This window comes from Nasonia vitripennis (assembly GCF_009193385.2).
Source record: "Nasonia vitripennis strain AsymCx chromosome 2 unlocalized genomic scaffold, Nvit_psr_1.1 chr2_random0009, whole genome shotgun sequence".
NCBI lineage: Eukaryota > Metazoa > Arthropoda > Insecta > Hymenoptera > Pteromalidae > Nasonia > Nasonia vitripennis.
In genome coordinates, this window is record NW_022279616.1 from 101074 (window position 1) to 128902 (window position 27829).

At 40.8% G+C, this 27829-nt stretch overlaps 2 protein-coding genes across 2 annotated transcripts in view; one reads left to right on the forward strand and one right to left on the reverse strand.

Moving 5' to 3' along the window:
• The window catches only part of LOC100116487, a 287412-nt gene that overhangs the window by 52929 nt on the left and 206654 nt on the right, over window positions 1-27829 (forward strand). The gene's annotated exons all lie outside the window — the stretch shown is intronic.
• On the reverse strand, window positions 7962-9728 carry LOC116416525 (histone H3.3). The gene is made up of 2 exons (XM_031925327.1): window positions 9692-9728; window positions 7962-8305 (listed from the first exon to the last, which is right to left on the reverse strand). Exons 1-2 carry the CDS (start codon window positions 9726-9728, stop codon window positions 7995-7997), a joined length of 348 nt encoding a protein of 115 aa, XP_031781187.1. The 3' UTR covers window positions 7962-7994.

Below are 27829 nucleotides of genomic sequence, written 5' to 3' on the forward strand. Positions count from 1 at the left end.
CTTTTTAGAGAAGAGTTTGATAATTTTGGAAGGCGCTAACGAGTCATACGCTGTCATTACCACCGCATCGAATTCGCCCGCAACAGCCTCGATGTTGAGAACAATTGCAATTCCTCAGATACTGGCCTGACACACGATATATTAGTATTTATCATCTCAGTGCGTGCAGCAATGTCCACGTGTTTTAGATCGCGTATCGTAATTTTCTTCGAAGTGGAAACAGGTTTATAAAATTTGTAAGTAAGCTCTATACGATCATGTCCCGCGATAAGCGGTACTACAAACTTAGAGTAATTAAGTACGGCCGATAGCGACTGCGTGATAACGTCGAGCCACGTATCCGGGATGACATTTTCAGTTCGAGTGTGATGTGTTGCTTCGGATGGCACAATATAAAGCGATTTGCTCGTAACGCAAACACGGAGAGCTTTAGCGCAAGCATCATGAGCCAACAGGTTAATATTTAAGTCTCCCGTTATAATAACGTTGTTGTAGGAAGCTAGAAATTTGGACAGACATTCAAAAAAGTGGTGAGGTTAGGCTGCTTCTGGGCAACAGTAGATAACCAAGGCCAATAAAGAGTTACTCTGGCTTTTAATTTTGAGAATAAGAAATTTCGGAGTATTAGAGTACATAGCATCAGAACTGACTAGAACGCGCACCTGGAAACAGTAAGGAACATTCACGCCCACACCACCACCCGTCTTTCCGACTCTATCTATCCTAAAAAAGATGTATCTGTCTATATTTACTACTAAGTCGATGTCGTCTGATGTAAGAAACGTTCCGGTGATTGCAAGGACATGATAGTTGGCTACATCACATTGATACTTCATTAAATTAATATGTGTTTTGAATCGATTTGCATTGATGTGGCATACCGAAATTGCGTTTGATACAGATGGGTGGTGAGCCGGGCAAGAAGTTTGGTAATAGGCAGAGGGGGTAGTTTCGCGAGTTTTGTCGCATCCGAAATCAGAACTGGCGGAGAATCACGAGTTTTACGGATAAAGACTTTGTTGTCGTAGACATAAGCGCTGCTGTAGTTGAGACGTTTCTTCGCTGCTAGTGCCTTACGCCAGAGCTCAAAAACGGGTTAAGGCCACAATTCCTTGACGTAGATCAGAGCGTTCTCTTCTGCCCCGAAGATTTGTTGAGATTTAATGGAAGAAAGATCACCTTTCTTGGAGATCACAGCACGGGCTGCAAGGAAGAACATCCGGGCGGCAACTGTCCGGTACTTCCGCTACACACCTGTGACACTCAAGCTAGTTGGGTCGTTAGCGAGGGCCTCAGTGGTAGCAGGGTTTTGGCGGCTGTCTTTAGGCTTGCGCATTTTACGTATGTTGAAGATAGTGGACAAGTATTCTTCAAGGTTTAATCCAGCGAGAAGAGTGTGTACGATCTCTGATAGAGTGAGTGTCACTTCTGCAGGGATTCCGAAAACGACAATCTCTCCTTTGTAGCTCCTTTATAGCTATATTTAGCTCTCTCTCTCTCTTCTGGCTCCAGAACTCAATCACCTGCGCGAATCTCTCTAGCACAGGCGACGTTTGTCAAAACGTCCCTGAAGGACATCTTTGCGGCGCTGGAGGACATTCGGAAAGTCCAGAACAAGGCCCTTTAGGCACAAAACACCGTGTCTGAGAGGGTTTCTTGGATTGAGAAGAGGCTTGGCCTACTGGAAAAACGCCTTAAAGCCCTAAACGACTTGCCTGCTCTCAAGACTCGACTAAACAACGTCGAGTCTTCCATCGCTGAGCTGCAGACACAATATCAAGAGCTGTTGTCAAGGAGCTTCGCAGCACAACAGCATTGCTCCTGCCGCGGAGAGAATAAACAGTCTTCGCAGCAAGCTAGCTGAGGTTAGGAGGAGGTAGGAGCATTCAGCGAACAATGTGGTGGTATTCTATGGCCTGGCCGCCTCACAGGAAACTTTGCTACAATTCCTGGCTTCCAATGTCCTGGCTGCACTAGATTTTACGGTCCTAAGAAGAGATATGGCATCTGTCAGGACCATGGGGAGACTTGACGCAACAACTACTAACGAGGTGACAGCAGATTCCTACCTTTAGCTGTCACTCTCTCATCCAGTGCACTAGCCCACTCAATCATCGTGGCCAAGGCCAAGAGACGCAAGCTTCACACTAGTGAACTAGATGTTATCCTACTGGAGGAGGCAAGAGCTCTTTGCCCAGATCATCAGAGGCTCATTAACATCAATGAGCTGCTTTCTCCAGACATCCACAAGCTGCGTATTAAGGCCAGGCTAGAGGCGAAGAGAAGAAGAAGATGCCGCACCTCCGTGAGGGAAGCCCATAGCCAACACAAACATCGCACACTAAAACACACATATAATCCCATCAAAACCATAATTAAACTAATCCAATACATTCACATCTGCTTCTAAAGCGTCTCTATCTGAGGGTCTGAGGGTCTGTAATTTCAATGCGAACTCTCTTACGGGTCACTTTGATATGATCAGGCTCTTCTTGTCCACTCGTTGCGCTTTTCACGTAATAGCTGTGACTGAGACTTGGCTGAGTAACAAAATAACACCCATCCCTATACTAGATGACTACATACTGTACAAACGGGATAGAAACAGAAACGGGTAAGGTGTGGTCCTCTACATTCATCATTTACTGACAGCCAGCGTTATCTTGTCATCTGACGACGAATGGTCAGGCAAGCCAGGTAAGCCGGAATGTCTGTTCTGTGAAATCTCTGCTAAGGGAGTATCGCCCATCTTCGTAAAAATTGTGTATCGCCCTCTGCATCCACCTATTATCCAAGGATCTAATTTTATTGAGCAACTAACAACGCATATGCACAATTACTTCACGAAGGTCATCATGGGTGACTTTAATTCTGATCAACTTTCCTCATCTGAATACGCAAACTTTATCAGGGCCTTTATTGATGAGAACAGTCTTACTTCTGTACCATATGGTGCAACCCACCACAGACAGGACACCTGGCTTGATCTATGCTTAATTGATAAGCAGGATTGCCTATTCTTACACTGAAAGACGGACACTTCTTTCATCAACGGACACGACCTCTTTCGGTTTTTCTAAGCAGGTTATCCGCTGGCTTGCATCTTACCTCTTCGGAAGAGAACAGGCCGTCATTGGTGACAACAAATAACTCTCCACCTTTCTACCATCAAACACCGGTGTCCTACAGGCGCCAGTTTTGGGCTCTCTGTTGTTCGCGTTGTATATCAATGATATTGGTTCCTGTCTAGATTCAGATGTGTCCCATCTAATCTATGCGGATGACCTGCAAATATACAGCCAATGCCACCTTGAGGAGCTCGATTCTTGTTCCGTCAGGATGAGTGCTAACGCCGAAAGGATAATGGGCTGGGCTGCACAAAATCGACTTAAACTGAATATCCTTAAGACTAAGGCAATCGTCTCCTGGGTTCTCCTGTGTTCTCCCCATTACATAAATGCATTGCTACTATTGCTGACACCTTTATCAATATAGGGGGAGCCCGAGTCGACTATGAATCATTTGTGCGCAATCTGGGGTTGGTGCTTGACATCAAACTCACGTGAAAAGAGCACGTTACAAAAAGCTGTAAACGCTCTCACTCTTTGATGTACAGACTTTACTTTTTTCGTAAGAGCACTAATCTCAGGCTGCGCCAACACCTCGTGCAAGCACTTCTATTTCCGATCATTGATTACTGTTCATTGGCTTACTGTGACCTGACACGAGAATTCGACACGAAATTCCAGAGACTTGTAAATACGGGAATCCGTTATATCTATGGTGTAAGAAGGGATGAGCATATCTTTCGTCATATGCGTGAGTTGCAATGGATTACCACTGCCGAGCGTAGGAAATACTTCATGGCCTGCTTTTTAAGGAAAATTTTCAACACATCAGTGCCTGCTTATATACTAGCCTTATTTGATTTTCATGTCGCGCTTAGGCCTATAAGGGATGAATTTATCCCCTTGGATATACCGTCCTTCAAGACGGAGACGCTGAAGAATTAATCTTTATCGCGGTACACAGGGCTTATCTGGGTGCGTATATCTTTGACCTCACGAGAGAGCACAGCTTGCTTTTTCTAGACTTCTTTAACCATCTGTGCTATGTTCTTAATATTCCCAACTTGCGTTTTTACCTCTTTGCTAAAGTTGTCGAACTTCTCAGAAAATGAGAGAAACCAGGCCTGAGCTGAAGTGTCATTGTTTTTTTTCAGACATGGTGTTCGTCTTTAGAGTGACTTCAAGGGTTTTGGCAGGAACTTTTTTCGGCTAACCATTAAGGCAGGAGTAGCAGACTGGCTGGCGTAGACTTCGTAGCACTCTCGATGTCTGTGTACTGCACTGCCGACGCTGCTGTGTTATTTAACTGTTCTTGCTCGTTGGGCCTAGTGACTGGATCCGAGATGCTCCCCTGTGCCCTGACACTGGACTTTGCGACTTACATGCATTTGTTACAACTAATAATGTTGCATGTAATTTTCCCTTTACATCTGCGACAGATCAGCATCGGTTCAGACTTAGATGAGAGAATGAAATACACGGTGCTCAGCTGCAGGATATCTAGTCGCTCGGTTGTGTATTTGCTTCGAATCAGAAGCCGTTTGTAACTATTTTCTACGATTTCGCGTGCAAACTCGACGTATCATCAACACGCTCGAGAGAGAGAGAGAGAGAGAGAGAGAGAGAGAGAGAGAGAGAGAGAGAGAGAGAGAGAGAGGAAAGCGTCGCAATGTCTGCTGTTTTGTAATAAGCGGCCAGGCGGTGGATTCGCCGTGTATGTGTATATATGTCTTTATGCTGTCAGAGTGCACTAGAACGCGAAAAATATCACAGATAGAGAATGCATACTTTACAATACACTGCACTCGCCCACCATATACAAACAGCGTCCAATATTCAGGTACCACGCACAACCCGTAGTAAAGCACTCGTACTTCAGACAAAGAACCGGTCACCGACACTTTGAGGACGTAGTAACTCAACGCGTGAAAGATGGCGACGATCGTCAGTGAAACTTGGCGTCTAAACGACAACTGGGAAAAACTTTTCTCTCTGGTCCTAATAAACGAATTTTGTTGAACTTTTCTGCAGGAACAAAGGCCAATAGGAGTCTGTTTCGACTAGATGCACGAGTTCACACCTAATGTGTGGAGAATAGCTAAACTTAATGAATATTCAAGGTCAGTTGGAGGTCAAATTAAGAAGAAAAGGTTTAAAAACATTAAAATGCCATATATTTATGTTTTTTTTTTTGGTCGCTGAATCCAAATCCGGAATCAGTTTGGCCCCATCTTGTCAGGTTCAAGGTCAGTTCAAGGTCAAACTGAGAAGAAATGATTACAAGAAATAAAAATGCCATACATTTATGTTTTTTCGGTCGCTGAATCCGAATCCGGGGTCAGTTTGGCCCCATCACGTCAGGGTCAAGGTCAGTTCAAGGTCAAACTGAGAAGAAACAGTTTAAACCGATTAAAATGTCATATCAAAACTTTCCAAAAATGGAAAAAGATACTGAAAAATTGTAACAAATCTTATTTAATCACATAATATCTTCCTTGTGTACAGAGAAAAGTTGCTTTCGTTTATATTTTTTTAGCAAAAATCTGCCATCATGTTGACATTCCATCTTCCTTGGTATCGATTCTCCATTACACTTATATCTTGATGAAATCGTTATCCCTGTTCTTCACTGACATCTCCTAGATTAAGAGGGAAGTAATCAAGATGGGAATGTAAGAAATGCATTTTATAACTCATCAAGCAACCCAAATTTTTGAAATTCTCCAACATTTGTTCAACTAGTTCCTGATAGTTCTCACTCTTTTTATTTCCTAAAAAGTTCTCACGAACAGTTTTAAAACTTTGCCATGCAGCTTTTTCTGTGTCGTTTATTTTTGTGATAAATGTTTCGTCTTCAAATATAGTACGAATTTGAGGACCATCAAAAATACCTTCTTTTAATTTAGCTTCACTTATTGCGGGAAACTTTTCTCCCAAATACTGGAAACAATCGCCATCTTTATCCAGAGCTTTGACGAACTGCTTCATGAGGCCAAGTTTGATATGAAGTGGTGGTAACAGATAGTTTGATGGGTTAATCAATGGCGTACGTATAATGTTCCTCGATCCTGGTTCAGGGTAAATCACTACGTTAAGAAAGTATGGCCAACTAGAACACATTTTGAACCAGGATCGAGGAACATTGTACGTACGCCATTGATTAACCCATCAAACTATCTGTTACCACCACTTTATATCAAACTTGGCCTCATGAAGCAGTTCGTCAAAGCTCTGGATAAAGATGGCGATTGTTTCCAGTATTTGGGAGAAAAGTTTCCCGCAATAAGTGAAGCTAAATTAAAAGAAGGTATTTTTGATGGTCCTCAAATTCGTACTATATTTGAAGACGAAACATTTATCACAAAAATAAACGACACAGAAAAAGCTGCATGGCAAAGTTTTAAAACTGTTCGTGAGAACTTTTTAGGAAATAAAAAGAGTGAGAACTATCAGGAACTAGTTGAACAAATGTTGGAGAATTTCAAAAATTTGGGTTGCTTGATGAGTTATAAAATGCATTTCTTACATTCCCGTCTTGATTACTTCCCTCTTAATCTAGGAGATGTCAGTGAAGAACAGGGAGAACGATTTCATCAAGATATAAGTGTAATGTAGAATTGATACCAAGGAAGATGGAATGTCAACATGATGGCAGATTTTTGCTGGTCACTGAAGAGAGACATTAAAACAAATAACAAAAAGAGAAAAAGAAACCCATTGCATAGGTCATTTGAAGTAAAAAGAGTTCGTTACAAGAGAAAAAAGGAGTAAAGAAAGACATCGAGAGTTACTAAGCTAGTGGAAAAAAAAGCAAAATAAGAAAAAAATATAAACGAAAGCAACTTTTCTCTGTACACAAGGAAGATATTATGTGATTAAATAAGATTTTTTACAATTTTTCAGTATCTTTTTCCATTTTTGGAAAGTTTTGATATGACATTTTAATCGGTTTAAACTGTTTCTTCTCAGTTTGACCTTGAACTGACCTTGACCCTGACGTGATGGGGCCAAACTGATTCCGGATTTGGATTCAGCGACCAAAAAAACATGAATATATAGCATTTTAAGTTTTTTAACCGTTACTTCCCAATTTGACCTCGAACTGACCTTGAACCTGACGTGATCGGGTAAAACTGACCCCGGATTCGGATTCAGCGACCGAAAAAACATAAATGTATGGCATTTTTATTTCTTGTAATCATTTCTTCTCAGTTTGACCTTGAACTGACCTTGAACCTGACAAGATGGGGCCAAACTGATTCCGGATTTGGATTCAGCGACCAAAAAAAAACATAAATATATGGCATTTTAATGTTTTTAAACCTTTTCTTCTTAATTTGACCTCCAACTGACCTTGAACCTGACGTGATGGGGCCTAACTGACCTTATATTCGAATTCAGCGACCCGAAAAACATAAAGATAGATAGGTCTGATTTCTCGCGCAGACAACTTTTTTTATTTTGTCTGCCGGTGATAATTCAGCCTGGTTTCCTCGACTTGCTTAGTGTCTAGCTAGTCTGTAAATGCGGAGATTCGAATCGAGCCTAGAGTCCCTGAAACGCCTGTAAAGTCTATCCCTCTCGGATAGAAGGTCGAAGAGCCGTGGTGTACCACGGGTGACGTTGTCGTCTTGGTGTTACAGTCCGCAATGGGGCGAGATGATTGATGGCGTTCGTTAGATTAGCGTTAAGTATAGATATGCTTTCGTCGAGTGATGACGTGGTGAGAGATGACCAGTCACATGTGCTAAGAAAGTCCTTTAGCTTCTCGGCGCTGATTCCTTTAAAGTTTCTGTAAGAGTATGTGTTAGGTACGTAGCGTGGAATCTGTACGTCGAGAGTGGCCGTGATAAGGTCGTGTCCGTTGATGAAAGGTGCGTCTGTCTTCCAGTATTTGTTTGAAAGGGTCAAAGGTAATAAAAGGAATTAGGCACGTTCTCCACGGATACGTCTCGCCAACTGGATGTCCTTGGGCATGATGGTGACGCGCTTGGCGTGGATGGCGCAAAGGTTGGTGTCCTCGAAAAGACCGACGAGGTAGGCCTCGCTAGCCTCCTGCAGGGCCATGACAGCCGAGCTCTGGAAGCGCAGGTCGGTCTTGAAGTCCTGGGCGATCTCACGCACAAGACGCTGGAAGGGCAGCTTGCGGATCAGGAGCTCCGTGCTCTTTTGGTAGCGACGGATCTCACGAAGAGCGACGGTTCCGGGCCTGTAGCGATGGGGCTTCTTCACTCCTCCTCATGACAGCAGGCGATCCTGCTCATCGATTAGATACAAGTCAAGCCGTGTCAGAACCCTGTTTGTGGTGCGTGGCACCATCGGGAACAGACGAAAGGGAGTTTTCATCAATGAAGGCCCTGATGAAATTGGCGTCTTCAGATGAGGAGAGTTGGTCAGAATTAAAGTCTCCCATTATAACCTTCGTGGAGTAGTTATGCATGTGGGTTGTTAGCTGGTCTATAAAGTTAGAGCCTTGGAAGAAAGGAGCATGAGGTGGACGATGCACAACCCCCACGAAGATAGGAGAGACTCCCTTTGCCGATACTTCACAGAAGAGATATTCAGGCTTGCCTGGCTTACCAGGCCATTCACCGTCAGATGATGAAATATATATATATATATATATATATATATATATATATATATATATATATAGAGAGAGAGAGAGAGAGAGAGAGAGAGAGAGAGAGAGAGAGAGAGATGAGTTTATTATTACAGCTGTAGTTGCAGTGAGGAATTTCTTATCACTGCTACTCTACACGTCGAAGCGTTAAGTGGCTACAAAACCTAATCCTGTATACCTTTTATTCAAGCGTCGTGATGGCGTTTTCTCTTTTACCACAACATAATGGCCTTTAAAAAATAGTATATTGTGCAACTACGGGGGAAAAATGGCGTTTTCTAGCGAGGGTGATGTTTTGCGCACGAGTCGAGAGCGCCTACGGCCCGTGTCTGAAAAAGCCACTCCCCCCTTGTTGCACACCGTATTTTTTATCATAAGTGCACGAATAGGCCACTTATCATGAATTCGAAAGGAATGGGAAATTCGAGGACTTTTCAAAGTAAAACAATAGTATATTGAAAATACTTATATAGACACACACATCCATCGGATAGGCTGCAGAGTGAGGAAAAAACTACTTCCTTGGGAGAAAAAGACTTTTTCCTCCCAAGGGAGTAGTTTTTTCCCGCTGCTAAGAACAACTCGATTTTCCATTTATTTTACATTGGAAAGTGGCCTTCTTCGTGCACGTATGATGAAAAATAATTTTTTGTACACCTCCTTGAACTTTTACTAACCTAATACCTACGGGTGCAAATCTCCGAAATTATTGATCAGATATTTTCACGGTAGATTAACGATACGAATCTACATGATTGCGATATCATATTTTGTTAAGTTTGTTAGAGAAAGCAAATAGTTGGACATCTTTGTTTCATGCAGCCTGTCATTAAATAGCAAAATAAGTATAAAACACGTCATTATATTTATTTTACGACTTTGAGACGCAGCAGTCGGAGACAATTCTGGGTGATGATGTAACACATATGGGCTATTTTACGTAAACCCATGCAAAAATGTTTTATATCTCGGCCAAAATTAGTATACTAATTAAGTATACCCCCTGTGAAATGGGGGTACCAGAGCGGTTTCGGCATTTTAACCCCGATAGTCGCAACCGATTTGCCATGTGTTATCAGGTTTACAAACTATTGGGGTAGGCGAAACCCAGGAGCTACTGGAAAGGCGCAGTATTGCTTGCTCTAATAGTATGAGGTGGAAAACATTTACCGCAGAAATGGATCCTTTTGAGTAAGAATTTAATATTTCTGGGAATTCTGAATGTTTTTGTAGTACGAAGTTGACTGATCAACGATACTTATATCAAGCATTGGAATGTCCTTGACAAAACCAACGGAAGAAACCTTTGACCATGGGTCAACAATCCGCTTTTTACCTACATCTACAATGAGACCGTAATTGTTAAGCAAATCCACTCCTATAATAGATAAGGAATTTACGTGGCGTAAAAATCCAAAACGATGGGTCGTTTAAGGTTGAGGTCAAGCGACAGCTGAGTTTTCCTGAAAGATTCGATCGACGTATTGTTCGCAGCGTACAATACACTAGGGTTATCGACGACGGTACTCTTATTTCGCACTGAGTATATCGGAATAGTAGAAACGTTGGAACCCGTATCTATCGAAAAGGTTAGTTTTCCGCCTGCTTATATCTACCCACGCGCACGGTTGTAGCAGCAGTTAAATGCTTTCTTCCCGTACTGTTTGTATAGACGGCAGAGCTCCTTGGAATCACGATTCCGCTTGTTACGCGACTTTGACCTACCACGATTCGCGGAAACTCTTCCGGTTTCGCCGACCTCTACTGTCTCCGTGTCGGCCATATCAGTGAGTTCTTGTAGATCTGTTTTTTTAGGATAACATTGCACTACACGGAGCATGTAAAAGCTGTATGAATACAGTACAGACAACCAAGTCACCGCAACCAGTGTCTAAAGCTCGCAAGCAATTCAGAATAAGCGAGAGTTTTCTTAACCTACTCCCTGAGTAAGTTGGGACAGGCGAGCTTCTGACAAGCTACCGAAAGTGAAAATTATCCTGTCTTTAACGCTAATATAAGTTAGCCGGACACGGCGTCATTTGAATGAGAACTTTGATCGAATACAGCATCTCTGTCCCGAGCTTTCCAGCAATATAATCAGCTTTCGTAGTTGAAACTGTGATTCCGGCATTACGTAAGCTTATTTCGGCTTGCAGAAACCACGTGGCTTCACGCTTGAAGAGACCAATTTTCGGTTGCCTGTATATGACTGCATTCTGATTTGGAGCCGAGCTAGCACGTGCTTCCGCAAGCTGAGCATGTAACTCGGTGTGCTGAGCTTGTGCTTGTTCTAGCTGTTCCTGCGTGGTAGCCATGACGCAATTCTCGTATCCGCCTATCGAGGTATTTGATATACAAGCATACGCAGCCTATCTTGCACGCGCAGGTGCGGTCCAAACACGCCAAAACCTTACTTACTAAAAATCTTACACACTAAAATTGTTGCTTTTGAGCGTGCGCTTGTATCATATCTAACAAGCGTCGCAAAAATTCGGAGAACACTCCCGTATGATTTTACGTGACCTGTGCAGGCTTCGCTGTCGAAAATATTAAAGTTTCGAAAATAATGCGTTATGCGAGTTTTCTTATAAATTGAAAAAAAAATCATTCATGGAAAAATTCTAAAACGCAAAAAGTTGTTATCTGAACAATTTTCGTAATTTTCTTATTATCCGAAAAAGAGAAAAATTTTAAATAAGAAAATTCTAAAACGCAAAAAAAAATTTTCGTAATGGAAAATCTAAAACTCAAAATCGTTTAAAATCTAGAATCTAAACCAGTGAAATTAAATGCGCGCAATTCTACGAATCCGCAACGGCGGACGAGCTTTCTACGCTCTAACGTGCACGCGATTTCACGAACTTAACACTATCGCCAAGATGGCGGATGGACTCACTGCGAATTTTGACGCGCTTGCCTCGTGTCAGTGTGCACGTGTTAATGATGCGACGACCGCCGAAACAATGTTCTCTCTGGCAATGACGTAGTCCTCTCAATCGAGAAATCCCATTGAAGGTGCCAGTGACGGTGGCTTCATGCAAGAAATCCTGCTGTCTTCGATGAAGGCTTTAAAACAGGCTCAAATCGTTTCGGTATCTAAAGCAGGTGAGAAACCTTAAATCAACAATCACAGGCCGATTCCACTTATATCCAACATCGCAAAAATCTTTGGAAAAATCATTTACAACAAAATATATGAATTTGTTCGAAAAGATTATATTATATCTAAGCATCAATTCAATTTATGAAAAATGTTGGTTTTAAGGGCGCGCTAAACTACATTACTAAAAAATTGAATAAGATGTATAAATATAAGGATAATGTCGATAAGAGTTTAACAACGATTGTTACTTTTCTTAATTTCGTTACGGCCTTCGATACTTTAGCAATAAAAATACTTAATTTTTTCTTTTTTCGCTTATCATGCTACCGTATTGTTTAGAAAAAAACGTTCTATTCATGCAAATCAAAATCCTGGATAAGATTATTTAGATTTAATTTCAGTAAATTATGTTGTACAATGACAATGTAAAAGTAGTGAAGAGAAAGAAAAAAATAAGAGAAAAAGAATAATAGCATGCTGGTATAACATTATTAGTTGAAGTGCGTGTATAGTGTAAGGGTGTATAAGGTGAAACAATAATGTAGGCGTATCAAAGTATGCGTGTGTGTGTATGTTTTTTTTATGTGGCGTAGGCAGAGCAAGCTCTGCACAAGTGGCCCTCCAACACTGATCCCCACAGATACTATCGTTAAACAATACTTCTGTGGGGCCCGTTAACTAGCCTTTTTTATGACTTCTCCTTTAAAGTTTGACATTTCCGTACATCCCCCATCCACCAAGGTGTTAGAGGTTCAGGATCAAACTCGTCTTCTTCATTCTGCATCGTCCTGCCATCTTCTTCTTTTTGCATCGACCAGCCGTCTACTTCCTGCCGTATCGTCCGGTCGTCTACTTCGAGCAGCATCGACCGGCCATCCTCTGGACAGAATCAACCCCGACACCTACGTTCCTCTACATCGGGTGAGTGAGTCTGGGCTCAACTCAGTTACCTACGTTCCTCAGCATCGATCTGTGGAGCACTAAGAGGTACTCAACCCTAGCTCCTGCGTTTCTCTGCATCGGGCAGGGGAGTGAGAGCTTAACACTGTGACCTACGTTCCTCTGCATCAGTCCGAGGAGCGTTTTGGATCTATTACCTAGTAGCCTTCGCCTAGCAACAGTTTTACTTAGCTGTTTCGACTTGTTCTTTCCTTCTATTCTCTTCATCATTTCTAACCTTCTTGATAATAGTCCTTACGTAGTTGTTTACTGCGCACCAGCCATATTTCGACGCTAGCATAGCTGTCATCATTGAATCAAGGGTTACCCTAGCCTGAAGGTACTACTTGAGTCCCTCTCGTTCCATTTCGTATCGCAAACAGTTGCAATAGACATGTTCCGCATCTTCGTTTGTTTCCAATCATACTGGGCTATTTGGATTATTCTCTATCTTGAAGGGGTGTAGATAGGCTCGAAAGCACCCATGTCCGCTGAAAAACTGCGTAAGGTAGTAATTCACTTCCCTGTGTCGTCTATTGGTCCAGCTAACAATACATGGTATGAGGCGGTGCGTCCATTACCCATTTCCACTGGAGTCCCATCGTCTTTGCCACTTATCTAGGGTTTGTTTCTTTACGGATTTCCAAACTTTCTTTTGAGTATTGTCACCATGCCGGTTTTCTTCGTATATATTCTTTCGTTCTGTTGCTAGGAGGTCAATAGGCGGCATACTTGAAATAACGCACACTGCATCTTCTGATACTGTTTAGTAGGCAGCAGCGACCCGCAATGCACTTCTCCTATAAACTGTTGAAAGCTTTTGTACATATGCCGTCACCAACATAGCGTCCGCCCATATTGGGGGACCATATAACATAATTGAAGTTACACTGACTAAGAGTAACCCTCTGACCCTTGTGGGACCCCTCCGGTTACTTGACAGGTTTCGTGCCGCTCTCTGTATCGTACAAAAGGGTAGGGTACAATCTTTCGGGTAGTCAGACATAATCCTTCTTATATATGCGGGTACCTCTTTTTTCCGAAGTGCCTCCTGTATCTTGCCCCAGCTGGCGGAGTTAAACGCAGTTTTAACATCCAGTGTAATACTACACAGTACAACTACTAAGCTTATAGCATCAAGAGTGGAGCGTTTTTTCCTGAAGCCGTATTGATATTCCGCAAGTTTGCCTGGTTTTTTAATGACTTGGTCCATTCTAACGCCGATTATGCGCTCTAAGATCTTGTTCGGGGTGTCCAGCATGCAGAGTGGTCTGTATGAGGAAGCTTCTCCAGGTGGCTTATCTTTCTTTGGTAGTAGCACTAGGCGTTGCTATTTCCAGTTCTTAGGAAACGTGCCTCTTCTGTGCCCTTGTTCCCCGCGGAACGACCGTCGAGTAGTGCTTCGCGGGGGGGGGGGGGGGGAAGGCTTTTACGCCCTCTTCTAAGTAATGTGGTCGTCATCACGTTTCTTTTTTCTGCGTCGTCCGGGTGTCTGCTTCTTTTCGCATCGTCTGGTCATCTGCTTTGTGCGGCATCGTCTGGCCATCCTCTGGACAGCCTCAACCCCGACACGGCTCAGTGACCTTCGTCTAGCTACATTTTTATTCCGCTGTTTCGCCTTGTCTTTGCCTTCTTTTCTCTTCGTCATTTCTAACCTTTTTGAGGATAGTCCTTACGTAGTTGTTTACTGCGTTCCAACTATCCTCCGACGGCAACATAGTTGTCATCATTGACTAAGGTGTCACTTTGGTCTGGAGATAACACTCAAGTTCTTCTCTCTCCATTTGGTATCGCAAACTGTCACAGAGAACATGCTTCGCATCTTCGTTAGCGTCCAAACAAGCTGGGCAGTTCGAACTGCGACTAATTTAAATTGGTGCAGAAAAGCCTAAAAGCATCCGTGCCCGGTTAAAAACTGTGTGAGGTAGTAGTTGACCTCCCCATGTTCTCTTCCAGTCCAATCCTCTCTTTTTGGTATAAGACGATGTGTCCATCGCCCTTTGTCACTAACATTCCATCTTGTTTGCAATTCGGTCATTGTCTTTTTTCTTGCTGCATACCAGATCTCCTTCTGAGTTTTCTCACTTGTTCTTCTTTTAGTCTGGAATACTTCTTTACTTTCCATCGCCAATAGGTCATTCGGCGGCATACCAGCAATAATTCACATCGCATTGTCCGATACTGTACGGTAAGCAGACGCCACTCTTAGTAAACTTCGTCTGTACACAGTAGTTAGCATTTGGGCATACGATTTCACCCGCATAGCATCTACCTGTATTGGGGCTCCATATAGCATAATCGATGTGGTTACACTGGCTAAGAGTAACTTTCGCTTCTAAGTTGGGCCTCCTACATTTCGCATCAATCGTGATAGAGCAGCGCCGACTTTTGCTGCTGTATCGCTGACTGTTTCCAGATTTTGTTTGAAAGTTAGTCTTGCATCGATGGTAATGCCCAAGTACTTGATGGTTGGTTGAGAAGCTATCTTATGTCCATCTACCGTCTTCTTTCTACTAGAGATAAGAATAACTTCCGTTTTGTGGCTGGCTAGTTTCAGACCCGTCTCTGTTAGCCATTCGTGTATTATACAGGTCGCCTCTTCCACTAGTTTTGTCACCTCTTCTTTATGTTTCGCTACTACCACTCCTGCTATGTCGTCAGCGAAGCCCACGACTGTTGCTCCTTCAGGTAATTGTAGTCTTAGTACCCCATCGTACATGATGTTCCACGTCGGTGGGCCAAGCACTGACCCTTGGGTTACGCCTCCCGTGACTTTATAGGTCTTGGTACCGTCCTCCGCGTCATATAATAGAATTGTATCCTCCAAATAGTCGAACATCATTCTTCTTATACATAAGGGCTCATCCTGTTTTCTGAGTGCTTCGTGTATTTCACTCCATTTATTGAATGCATTTTTTAAATCCAATGTAACTATGGCGCAGTACTTCTTTTTTTCTCCCTTCCATCCTTTCCCCTCTATCGCTGTTTGCGCAGTGTTGATCACTAGGATAACTGCGTCCAGGGTTGAACGATTCTTTCTAAAGCCATATTGGTGTTCCGCTAATCCACCTATTTCTTCTATAAAATGATCCATTCTGACGCAGATTATGAGTTTGAGGATCTTACCCGGGGTGTCCAACATGCAGAGCGGACTGTATGATGAGGAATCCTGGGGTGGCTTCTTTTCTTTTGGCAGTAGCACGAGACGCTGTTTCTTCCAGTTTGTGGGCTAACAATTCCTTAATTGTTATCGGTGGAACAGCCTCTTTATTCGCACCTCTTTCGATGACACTTGGCTCTTTCAGTTGCCTAGGAAACAGTGTGGTCACTACCCGGTGTAATAGTACTGGGCATTTAAAAGGAGGTTCGTAGCTGTCTTTAATCTTCCTTATTACTATTTTGTAAGGTCGACCCCAAGGGCCCTGATCGACCTCATCCTGTAGTTCTTTAAGGCACCGTCGCTCGTTTCCGCGGATTGTCTTATTAAGCTTCCTTTTAGCGTCCTTCATTTCTTGTCCACATGCATCTACTATTTCCTGGCCTTTTCTGGTTTTATAGTATTTCTTTCTTCCCCGTTGTTCTCTTTTTTTGGTCCAGTGACACTCGCTGCGCGCACTCTCAACTTCTTCGTCCCACTAATGTACTAGTGGTCGTCTACAATTGGGCACTCTTCTCGGCATGGCCGCGTCACAGGCTCGTGATATATCACTTATCACCTATTCCGCCTTGCTGTTTGCCGTCCTCGAGAGTTGCAATTCTTCCAGTGCCAGTAGGAACATCTCCTTATCATAATCCTTCGTTTTCCAACCAACTCTTTTGGTCCTTGTACTCGCGTTGGGTCTCTGCTCTGATTTTCTTACCTCCATTATTATAGCCTGGTGATCACTTTTTGTGTAGTGTTCACTTACGGTCGACTTGTCAATTGAGCCAATAAGGCAACTACTAACAAAGGTCAGGTCTTTAATAGATCCTGCGTCTCCTCTTCTAAAGGTGTTAGTACTACCCTGATTAACTGGTCAACATTTTTTCCTGAAATGCCACGTTCCCACATCACTGCTCTGCCAGTTTCGTCTGTTTCCCACGATGTCTCGTCCAGAGCCCTGAATGGTTTACATATAATGGCTACGTCTACCTCTGTTTCATGAACGCACTGGTTAAATAAATCCTGTGCTGTCTCGCAGTGATTCAAGTTTAACTGCACTATCTTTATTATCTTTGTTTCTTCAACTTTTCACTGCCGCTCTGTATACTGGGCATGTGTAGCTACCAGCAGCATGGTCACTTTTCTCTGTTGCTTCTCATTCTCGGCAGAGAACGCAGCTCGGTTTGTTTTTACAATCTCTTGAATTATGTCCTTCGACTCCACACTTGTAACAGTGGTTACTTTGATGCTGTGTTACTATGCAGTTTTTGCCGATGTGTCCAAATCCTAGACATTTATAGCAGCGAAGTGGACGTGCATTCCGCTTTATCTCTCGTATTCTGCATACTACTTAGCCGCATACGCTATCTTGAAACTCCCTTCGTAGCGCTTCCACGATGTCCTCCTTAGTGGTATGAACATCAAGATCCTTTACTTCAAAGACCTCTACATCTTGTACGGTTCTTACGGTGACACCCTCTTCTAGCACTTCTTGCACCGCTTGTCGAAGTTTCGTTGCCTTTCCTTCAGATGTGCGTTGGAGGTCCAAAAGTAGGTTACCAACTGCCGTCTTACGTATTCTATTTACGCTATTCCGTAGCAGCTTTAGTTTTAAGTCTTTCGCAAGATATCAGCGTAGGACTTTTCGCCGGTAGCTTTTATGATTAGAGCCTCTGGTCGGGTTGGTCTTGCTCTTGACGGCTTAGATTTTCTAGTGCCTTTCTGATTGTAAATCAACACCATTGTAAATCTTATCGACTTCTTTTTCTTTTTTTTTTCTTTCTTGTTTCCACCCTCTGGCAGGGCGGTAATGTCCTTGTTGTGGGCGGTGGGCACTGAGTAGTGCTGAAAGTCGTCGCTAGTGACGCACTCTGGCCATGCTTTGGCGTCTTGTCCTCTTTTTTTCTTTTCTTATTGGTCTCGTTCTGTGTAGGAGACCGTTCTTCCTCGGCGTTTCTACTCCCCCTGTTTTTCTTCTGAGTTCAGCGAGGTCCGTGAGCTATTTGACATAATCAGTCCAAAGTTAGTCTTGCTCTTGCTCGACGCTTTTCTTACGCTGATGAGCCGTTTCCAGAAAGACATGACCTTCCTCATGTCATCCTTAACACTCTTGTGAATGTATTTGGCTGGACCTACTACAGCATCCATCTTGACCAGATGGTTCTGAATCTTGTCCATCAACTCTTCTTCTGCACGATCTGCTGTCTGAATTTTAGACCATACATCGTGCACTCTCCTGTTTATGACTTCATTACATCCTGATGCGTCACTTGAGGCTAATCTTCCTTTGAGGGTCGAGTGACTCACCTCTATAACCTCCTGTCTAGTTTAAGTTAATTGGCTCCCCCCAACACCCATGGAGCCTGCGTCGGCCACCGGGGCTTTCACCCGATCAGAATTAACGTCCGGAGTAGGCTTTAAAGCTTGACCCGCTTGGGGCAGTGTTTTAATTAACCACTGTCCAAGATTGATTTATATTCGGGGTTTCTCCCCCTATCGTATATCCTAGGAAGGAGCCCTTTAACAAGGTGCTGTCATCCGAGCCAGATGAGCCTTGGTTATTTTAACGAGGTTGCTACTCCTCCCCCTCCTTCTTCCCCACCTCTTGTGTGGTGTGGCCCCGGGCTTGGGACCGGCGTAGCGAAGTTGTGTGTGTGTGTGTGTGTGTGTGTGTTTGAGCGAGGTGTTAACAGATTTTCGAGATTAAAAAAGTGTTATTTAGTGTATTTTTTTAATCTGGTGATGGACGTGATATTACGAATGTTAGGTGGCATATTGTCCCAGAGATATAGAATTTGTTTTTGAGTGTTTCCGTCGCCAAAAACGGGATGTCCAGAGGTGTCACCTTCCCCCTAACAGGTCAAAGTGCTACGCGAAAGTTAATTAATGCCAGAACATAGGATGGCACAGCCGACTTAAACATCTTTCTCAAGAAATAGACAGTTACAACCTGCGGGATGCCGTCGCTTTCCCTGGCCTGCGTGTCGAAATGTAATAACGCAGTTAACACGTCCGAATCTGTGATAGTTCTAAAATTAAAGTGTTGAGGAAGGTCTAGACTTTCTCGGGTGTATAGATAGTCCTCAAGAGCAGGAGCGACCAGATTGTTAGAGATTAAACTGGAGTGCTTATTGAGGTCATCTGTGAAGAAAAGAGATGGTGAAGGGGCCTTAGAGGCAGTGATTCCAAAGTTCTCCAGCTCTTTCTGGATTTCAGCGACATCAGTCAAGGTTGACAGGCGTAAAAAATAATAATTTAGCCTGGCTTCCTTAACCTGTCTATGAGCATCGTCTCTAGCTAGTCCATAAATACACAGATCCGAATAAAGCCAAGAATCCCTGAATCGCCTGTAAAGTCTATCTCTCTCCGAAACAAGGTCACAAAACGCCGTGGTGAACCATGAATAGAGTTCGTTAATTCAGCGTTGAGCGTTGAGATGCATCTGAACACCAATATAGAAGTAAATAATGTCGCAGCGCCGCGGCTTCGTTTGCTTCTCAAATTTGCTTTCGTAGCGCTACCGCGCCACTTGATAACAATTAGCTGATTGTCATTTACCTTTCTTCAGTAGAATTATATCGACTTTTGCGTTCACGTTATAACATCAATTTAAAAAATTTAACAAGTAAGCTTTTGATATCCAAACAAATCTTTCCGAAAACAATGCTTAGGTCACCCGGAACTTTAAAAAGAACATTATATGGGTGTTTGAAATAGGAAAAATGTACCCCTGGTAGTAGTATGATGCTGCGCGACTTTCAATGTAAAAACATGATATTTGATCGAAAATGATTAGTACTCTACCTAACCCAGGACTCTCGTACATAATGTCCATAGGTTCAGAGTACGAAAAAAATCAAGTCTAAAGCAGTGCGCTCCCTAGTTTTTAGTACATTACTCCAGACTTTAGTAGATGATTTCCAAAAGTTTAAGGCTTTAGTTAAAATTCTTATTATATTTGTGGAGAACACGCATCAAATGGCAACAGTGAACCAACAAAATTTAATTTCACCCGGTGTTGCAAAAAATTTGGAGTATCTTTCCCGAGTATCTCGGGTAACCTGTTTTATTTTCGGGTAGAACTTATGTCTATATACTCTGAAAACGCGCATTACCTAACTGGACTTCATTTTGTCTTTCCCCAACAATTGGACATCGTCTATGAAAAATCCGGATAACACGTGCTTATCATCTTCAAGCAAATTTTCTATCTGTATATAAATTTATTTTTTCCTGTATTGGTCTCTTATTTTGTGACGACATCAAGAGTAAGACCAACAGCGTGAACTGCGGATCATATCTAAGCTCGACTTTAACTTCACCGAGCTCTTGCTACTGGAGTTTGTCGACAAGTTATCACATGCAATGATAATCTTATTGACTGCAATGGCCATCTTAACGACTGTTTCAACTTGCACCAGAGCATAAGCAAAAGCAGAAGTAACAGCATTATAGTGAGTAAGATCTCGACTGTTTTCTTCTTGTACTTCACCTTATAAGCAGGCTTGTTTTCCAGGAACGAGTCGCTGACTACATGGTCTTCCTTCTTTTCCCGTAGCCCGGAAAAATTAATTTAAGGCAGAGTGTGATTATGATAACGATCTCACCGATTTCAAGAATTTTAAGGACGATTAGTGAAAACTTGCCTAGATCATCACGGACACTACGATTAAATTTCTCACTTATAAAGAACTATAGTAGACACTGCAGTGCTTGATTAGGAAACAGTCTAAGAACCCTAGCTCACAACGATGGACTAGATACTCGACGATATTGGATCTATAGTGTAATCTATAGCCGCTCTGGAATTGTCTTAAACTTTACGTGCTCTCTCCACTTGTGCTCTTCAACGAGCCGGTTTGTTACCCAATCCCAAGACCTCATCAGTTTGTATCTTCGAAATCAGTCGGAAATGAACGACAAGCTTTTCCTTTTTCTATTACAGCAGTTTTAATCTATAAATGAGTGGCTGCAATGCCAGCTTGAAGCAGTAATGACAACCACCGAAGCCAATTCTACGTCCAGTAAACGATAGTTTGTATCTAAGAATAAGCCAAAGAAGAAGTTTGCACTCAAGCAAAAGCTGCAGTAGCTTACATACGGCGCGTCAAACAATCGAGCCCAAAAATAGTTTGAGACGGAACGTAACTACGGCAACGATCTCGTCAAGTTCGAGGACCATGTGGAGGACGTAGATATGTACGAGTCGATTTCCGATGGAAATCGGTAGCATCGAAATTCCGTGCAGTCTTAAGCTTAGCATACCCGTGACATGCAAAAAAAGCATAACCCAAACCTACCACGCCGTTGGTGCTCGCAAAATACACAGAAACAATATTAAGCCATACTTGCACTGCAGAAGACATTTACGTAGCAGTAGCGTCCTCTCGAAAGGTCTTTTTGTCGAAACCATTTCTTTAAAAGTTTAATAAAACTTAGTAAACGGTCATGAAATTGGTTTCAAAAACACCTTTTACAAGATAAAATGTTGGCAATAAAAATTGATAATATCCTTAAAGAAATCGTAAAATGTTTGCAGCTCACAAAAGCTTCTCTGTATCTTAATCAGTATACGTTAATGAAGCTAGCGAATTTAGTTTTGAAAATGTCAAGCATTAAAGTTGAGCAGGGTAAACTAGAATCAGCTGACTAGTAGTTATAAAATGATAATAAAGTTTAAAAATATCATTCTAATGCATATTTACCGTCTTGTCGTCTTATAATTTAATAACAAAATACTAGAATGATTATAATAAAGGTGTACATCTGTTAGATGACACAATTTAAAATATACTACATTATTTCATTATATACAGGGTGTTTCATTTTAATCCGACCACGACAAAAAACCATGGAAAAACTAATTTTAACGAAAAATGACCTTAACAAAAGTTGAAGGGGGTAAATGGGGCCATCGAATGACACAAACACCTACGACCTTGAACTTGATTTTCAAGGTCATTTGAGGGTAATTGTGATTTTTTTAAATAGGAACCTCTATTTTAGACCTTGGAATCTGATAGAGCGGAAAAATTACGTCGCACAGGATATTTTAAGTTTGCTTTGGTGACCTTGAGAAGGTCAATTCAAGGTCAAATAAGAAGTATCAGCCTAAGATTGTTTTCCTTTCAATTTTTTCGTAGAATTATCACTTTGTTATTGTAATAAACATTAAGAGAATAATTGACTTAAAATGTGATTATGCTTTGCTGACTTTAAAGCCATTTTGTAAGGTCAAAAGTGCAAAAATGCAATATCAAATGTTATGTGAAGTCCATATTTATATCCTAACTTTAGCGTTACCCAGGAACAACGACGTGGACGTAATAGGATTGTGTTCCCTTTGGGGTGCTTGATTAGAGTGAGTCTCCTTGCCTCTCACTTTTCGGGGTGCTTGATTAAAGTCGACTCATTGTTGAAATAGACAATTTTTCTAATAAGAGATTTCTTCATATGAATTTATCCTCTACTCATTGTTACTTACACTTAGTATTCAATAGTTTACTAGTTATTGAATAGTATTTGATTAGCCAAACTAATCAAATATCATTTGTTTAACATTTTCTCTTTTTCATTCATTGACCTTTATTTTTTCTATTAAAATTTATTACTCATCGAAAGCTATCTAATTTGTTCAGTTTGGTAAAAACAAAATTTTTTATTGAACTTGTTATAAATTTTTAACAATGGCTGATTATCCAGCCGCTGAAAGGGTTGATATTTTATTGATTCTTGGTGAATCTAGACGTAATTATCGACAAGCTGCAGCCTTGTATCGAATTCGATATTCCGATAGAAGACATCCAAGTCATACAACTATTCGTGAGATTTACCGTAGAGCTCAACAAGGGCAACTAGCACGGGTTAGAGAACGTCGTAATTACAACGAAGATGATCTTCATGTAATGGTCGTTTTAGCAATGGTTCATTTGAATCCCCACGTTAGTACCCGTGAAATTCAAAGGCAAAGTGGTATACCTATGGCTACTGCTTGAAGAATACTGAGAAGTCAACGTTATCATCCATATCATATTACTTTGACTCAGGATCTCACACCTGCTGATATGAGGTTAAGGCTACAGTTTTGCCAATGGGCACGACAAATGATTGCTAATGATCGTCACTTTTTTCAATACGTAATGTTTTCTGATGAAGCAAAATTCAAAAGCAATGGAGAGCTTAACCGACACAACTGTCATTATTGGTCGAATGTTAATCCGCATTGGTACAGGCAGATAGATAACCAAAATCGTTGGAGTCTTGATGTTTGGTGTGGAATTGTTAACGGATACCTTGTAGGCCCATACTTTTTCGATGAAAATGTAAATGGCCATAATTTTTTACAGTTCCTGAGAGAACGTCTTCCAGTACTTCTTGAAGAAGTAGATTTATACACAAGAGCAAGAATGTGGATTCAATTAGATGGAGCTCCTGCGCACTATGCTCGAATAGTTAGACAATATCTTAATCAAAATTACCGTAACAGGTGGATTGGACGCACTGGACGTGGAGATTTGGGTGTTCGATGGCCACCGAGATCTCCAGATATGACATTACCCGATTTCTATTTGTGGGGGTATTTGAAAGATGTTGTTTATGAACATGAAACTACAACAAGGGAAGATATGATCCACAGAATTCAAACCGCTTGTGAAAACATCCCAAGAGCTGTATTACTCAGAACAGTAGAACATTTTCAGCAGCGAATTGAATTGTGTATCCAACAAAATGGTGGTGTCTTTGAGCACCTGCGTTGAATTTTGAGCAAAAGTGAGAGGCAAGGGGACTCACTCTAATTAAGCACCCCAAAAAGTGAGAGGCAAGGGGACTCACTCTAATCAAGCACCCCGAAAAGTGAGAGGCAAGGGGACTCACTCTAATCAAGCACCCCGAAAAGTGAGAGGCAAGGGGACTCACTCTAATCAAGCACCCCAAAGGGAACACAATCCTATTACGTCCACGTCGTTGTTCCTGGGTAACGCTAAAGTTAGGATATAAATATGGACTTCACATAACATTTGATATTGCATTTTTGCACTTTGACCTTACAAAATGGCTTTAAAGTCAGCAAAGCATAATCACATTTTAAGTCAATTATTCTCTTAATGTTTATTACAATAAGAAAATGATAATTCTACGAAAAAATTGAAAGGAAAACAATCTTAGGCTGATACTTCTTATTTGACCTTCAATTGACCTTCTCAAGGTCACTAAGGCAAACTTGAAATGTCATTTCCGACGTAATTTTTTCCGCTGCTCCGTATTCTGAGGTCAAAAATAGGGGTTCCCGTTAAAAAAATTCAATGACCTTCAAATGACCTTGAAAATCGAGTTCAAGGTCAAAGGTGTTGGTGTCATTAGATGGCCCCTTTTGCTCCCTTCAACTTTGTCAAGGTCATCTTTCGACATCAGTAAAATAAAACCAGACAAACAGCTGTTTAGCAGATTTTTTGTTATTTGACCTTGAATTGACCTTCTCAAGGTCACCAAAGCAAACTTAAAATATCCTTTGCGACATAATTTTTCCGCTCTATCCGATTCCAAGGTCTAAAATAGAGGTTCCTATTTAAAAAAATCACAATTACCCTCAAATGACCTTGAAAATCGAGTTCAAGGTCATAGGTGTTTGTGTCATTAGATGGCCCCTTTTGCTCCCTTCAACTTTGTCAAGGTCATCTTTCGACATCAGTAAAATAAAACCAGACAAACAGCTGTTTAGCAGATTTTTTGTTATTTGACCTTGAATTGACCTTCTCAAGGTCACCAAAGCAAACTTAAAATATCCTTTGCGACATAATTTTTCCGCTCTATCCGATTCCAAGGTCTAAAATAGAGGTTCCTATTTAAAAAAATCACAATTACCCTCAAATGACCTTGAAAATCAAGTTCAAGGTCATAGGTGTTTGTGTCATTCGATGGCCCCCTTTACCCCCTTCAACTTTTGTTAAGGTCATTTTTCGATAAAATTAGTTTTTCCATGGTTTTTTGTCGTGGTCGGATTAAAATGAAACACCCTGTATATTTTTGAAAAACTTCGAAGACGTACTGAAACATATCGAAACGTACCAAAACGTACGAAAATGTACCTAATTTGTCGTGAAAGTAACTTCGTAAACGTACGATGATTTAAAAAAAACGCGTTTGAACATATTATAACGTACAGCGTCACACAGTAATTGATAAAATTTTCGAAAAGTTTTGGTGTATTTAAAATATTTAAGTTCATTTCTATGAAAACCTTTTATTCACTTGTTGCGTTATCATTAATTACATTTTTATATATTTTCGTGTAATTCACTGCGATATACCATAGAATGACACAATAACGTGCGATGTGTCTAAATTCTAACACTCACCTACGTGATCGTAAGGGAACGTACGAAAAATTATTGTTGCGTAAAGCAATTTTACTAAACCTTAGGCTTTTTGTTTCTATTCGGGGAGATGTAAGAATCATAATATTATAATATAGTTTTTTGAAAATAAATTCATAACTTATAATTTCTAATTTTGTACCCAATAACTTATTTTGTATTTTCTCAATTGTTTGCAACTGATTGGCTTATATTGAGGGCAATCGTCAACTTGCGCGATTGCCCAGTAATTAATCAGCGATCTATTTGAGTTAGATGTAGATAGAAATTAATACAAGAGAGCAAGGAGAGAATCTCGTAAGTGAAATATAAGAGATTTTAAAAAATAGCATAAAAATACATGATTTTTACGTTATTTAGTAGGGAGGGTTACTGGTATGTGGACTGTAGGAGGTTGTTGGAGGAGTATCGCTAAAATAATAATAAAATATAGGTAGATAATATAGATAAATATATCATTTTTACTGTATAGAGGTACACACAAAATATATAAGACCCATAGAAAAAGCTAAATATTCTGTGAAATCGAGACAAAATTGGAAATGCTGAGCATTATCACTAAGTTAAGGAAATCCATTCCTTAAACATAGTCAAGACCTGCTTTCCAAAAACGAAGTCCTCTCGGTGTGGGACATACTTGTGTGCATTTTCTAAATATATACATTCACGGTGAATAATTTTTTTTAACAACACTGTCAATACTATTTGTACCTGAGTCAAAGATCAATGGTGATTTTCAGGGAGAGAGAACAACAATCTAAGCACTTTGGCAATGGTGTTTATCCTGGTGGGTGTGGTGAAGTGCGTCTTCATATGTTTTGCACTAATGGCTCTTTGCTACAGGTACAGTGGCAATTTTCTACAACGCAAAGCGTCTGTCGTCATTTTGTACATTCGTGACTAGATGGATGCAAAAAGGCGTTGCACGCAGCCGTCAAATGTTTAATGTTTTTATCATAATGTAGTAATAAATTTCTTGTGTTTTTTAAATGTCTTTATTGTTACAATATTGGACATTGTGATTATTGTGCTTTTGACCAATTATTCAAGTAGAATATTCTGATTTAATCTTTGGGCTTCATTTTTTCTAAAAACCAAGAATGCAAAGGACCAGTAAACAAATTTATTATTTTACCAATATTGATAAGATAAGATAAGATAAGATTATCAAATAGATAAATTAAAAATATTAAATCATACCGCAAATTGCGTTTGTAAAAATTTGACTTTCATGCACTGTTTCAGTCCGAGAATCAAACACGCTCACTATGAAGATACAAAAAATTAAGTTATTCACAATTCATGCCAAAAACTGGTGTGCACAACATTCATACGAGTTGGGAATCATCAACTTATAAGATTATTAATGTTTTTTTGTGCTTGGACGATTCGATTCATACTTTTTGAAAATGACCTTTATTTTTCCCTTGTATTGGTGCATTTTTTGATAATCTGTGTACGAAACTCATGGTTGATTTAACACACGCTACGCCAAAAAAAAAAGTATTTTTATTTTAAGGTTTGCATAAATAGCAAAAAATACAATTCGACAGATGCGCGAAAATAAGATTTTTGCATTGTGTAAACATTTGCCCTCATTAAGCAAAGCGAGGGTAAAATCATAATTTCTAAAAAAAAAACTTAACCAAAGTAAAAAGGTTAGGCGCGTTTGATGTTTTGCGTATCATCATGCATGTCAATAATTTTGTTTACAGTAAAATTACAGATTAAAAAACAACTGAGATCAATTATAAAAAGTCAAGTTTAGAATTATATTATTTTATTTATAATTCGGAAAACAAAAAAATTATTATGTTTAATTAAGGTCTGAGTCGAATGATTGGTAATGTAAACTTAAGTAATATATTGATCAATTACAAATAACTCAAAAGATATTTACTACATAACTTGCCATGCCCCTGACATTTTGTTCGTAATACATACTTTTACACTTAAAATATTTCCTTTTATTCAAATAAGAATTTTATATGTTTATGTACAAAATTAAAATATGCAGAAAGGTACACTTACAATAAGACCACTTCGTGAACAAGTATGTACCATAGGGACATATGCCCACGATATGCCACATAACCTGGCTATACTGGGCATAAAATTTGATATATCGTGGCCACATTAGCCTTAATTTCCTACGAGGGTACTGGGATTTTTAGTACGGGAATATCGATATCTCTCGTGTATTGTATCCAGGTGCATGAGGTCGCCGATGACTGGGTCTTGGTGATACGCTCTATAGCTTTTGGTATCTAGAATCAGTTTTTACACTTAGACAATGAAAGCTACGGAGAGCCCTACCTCGATCGCGACTTTGTCGACCACATGTACCTGGACAGCAAACATAACTGATTTGAACATTTTTGCACTAGAAGTACGGTGCGCACTGCATGACTTTGTTATCGGTCACCCTAGACCGCATTCATGGCAGATATTGATACGTGAATACAAAAATCTATAGCGCGTAAAATATTTCGACAGCCTCGTCATCGAAGATCCTTGTCACCTAGACACCGAGCGTGATCGGCTACCGCGAAACGATATTTGCATGTATGCACGGAAAGT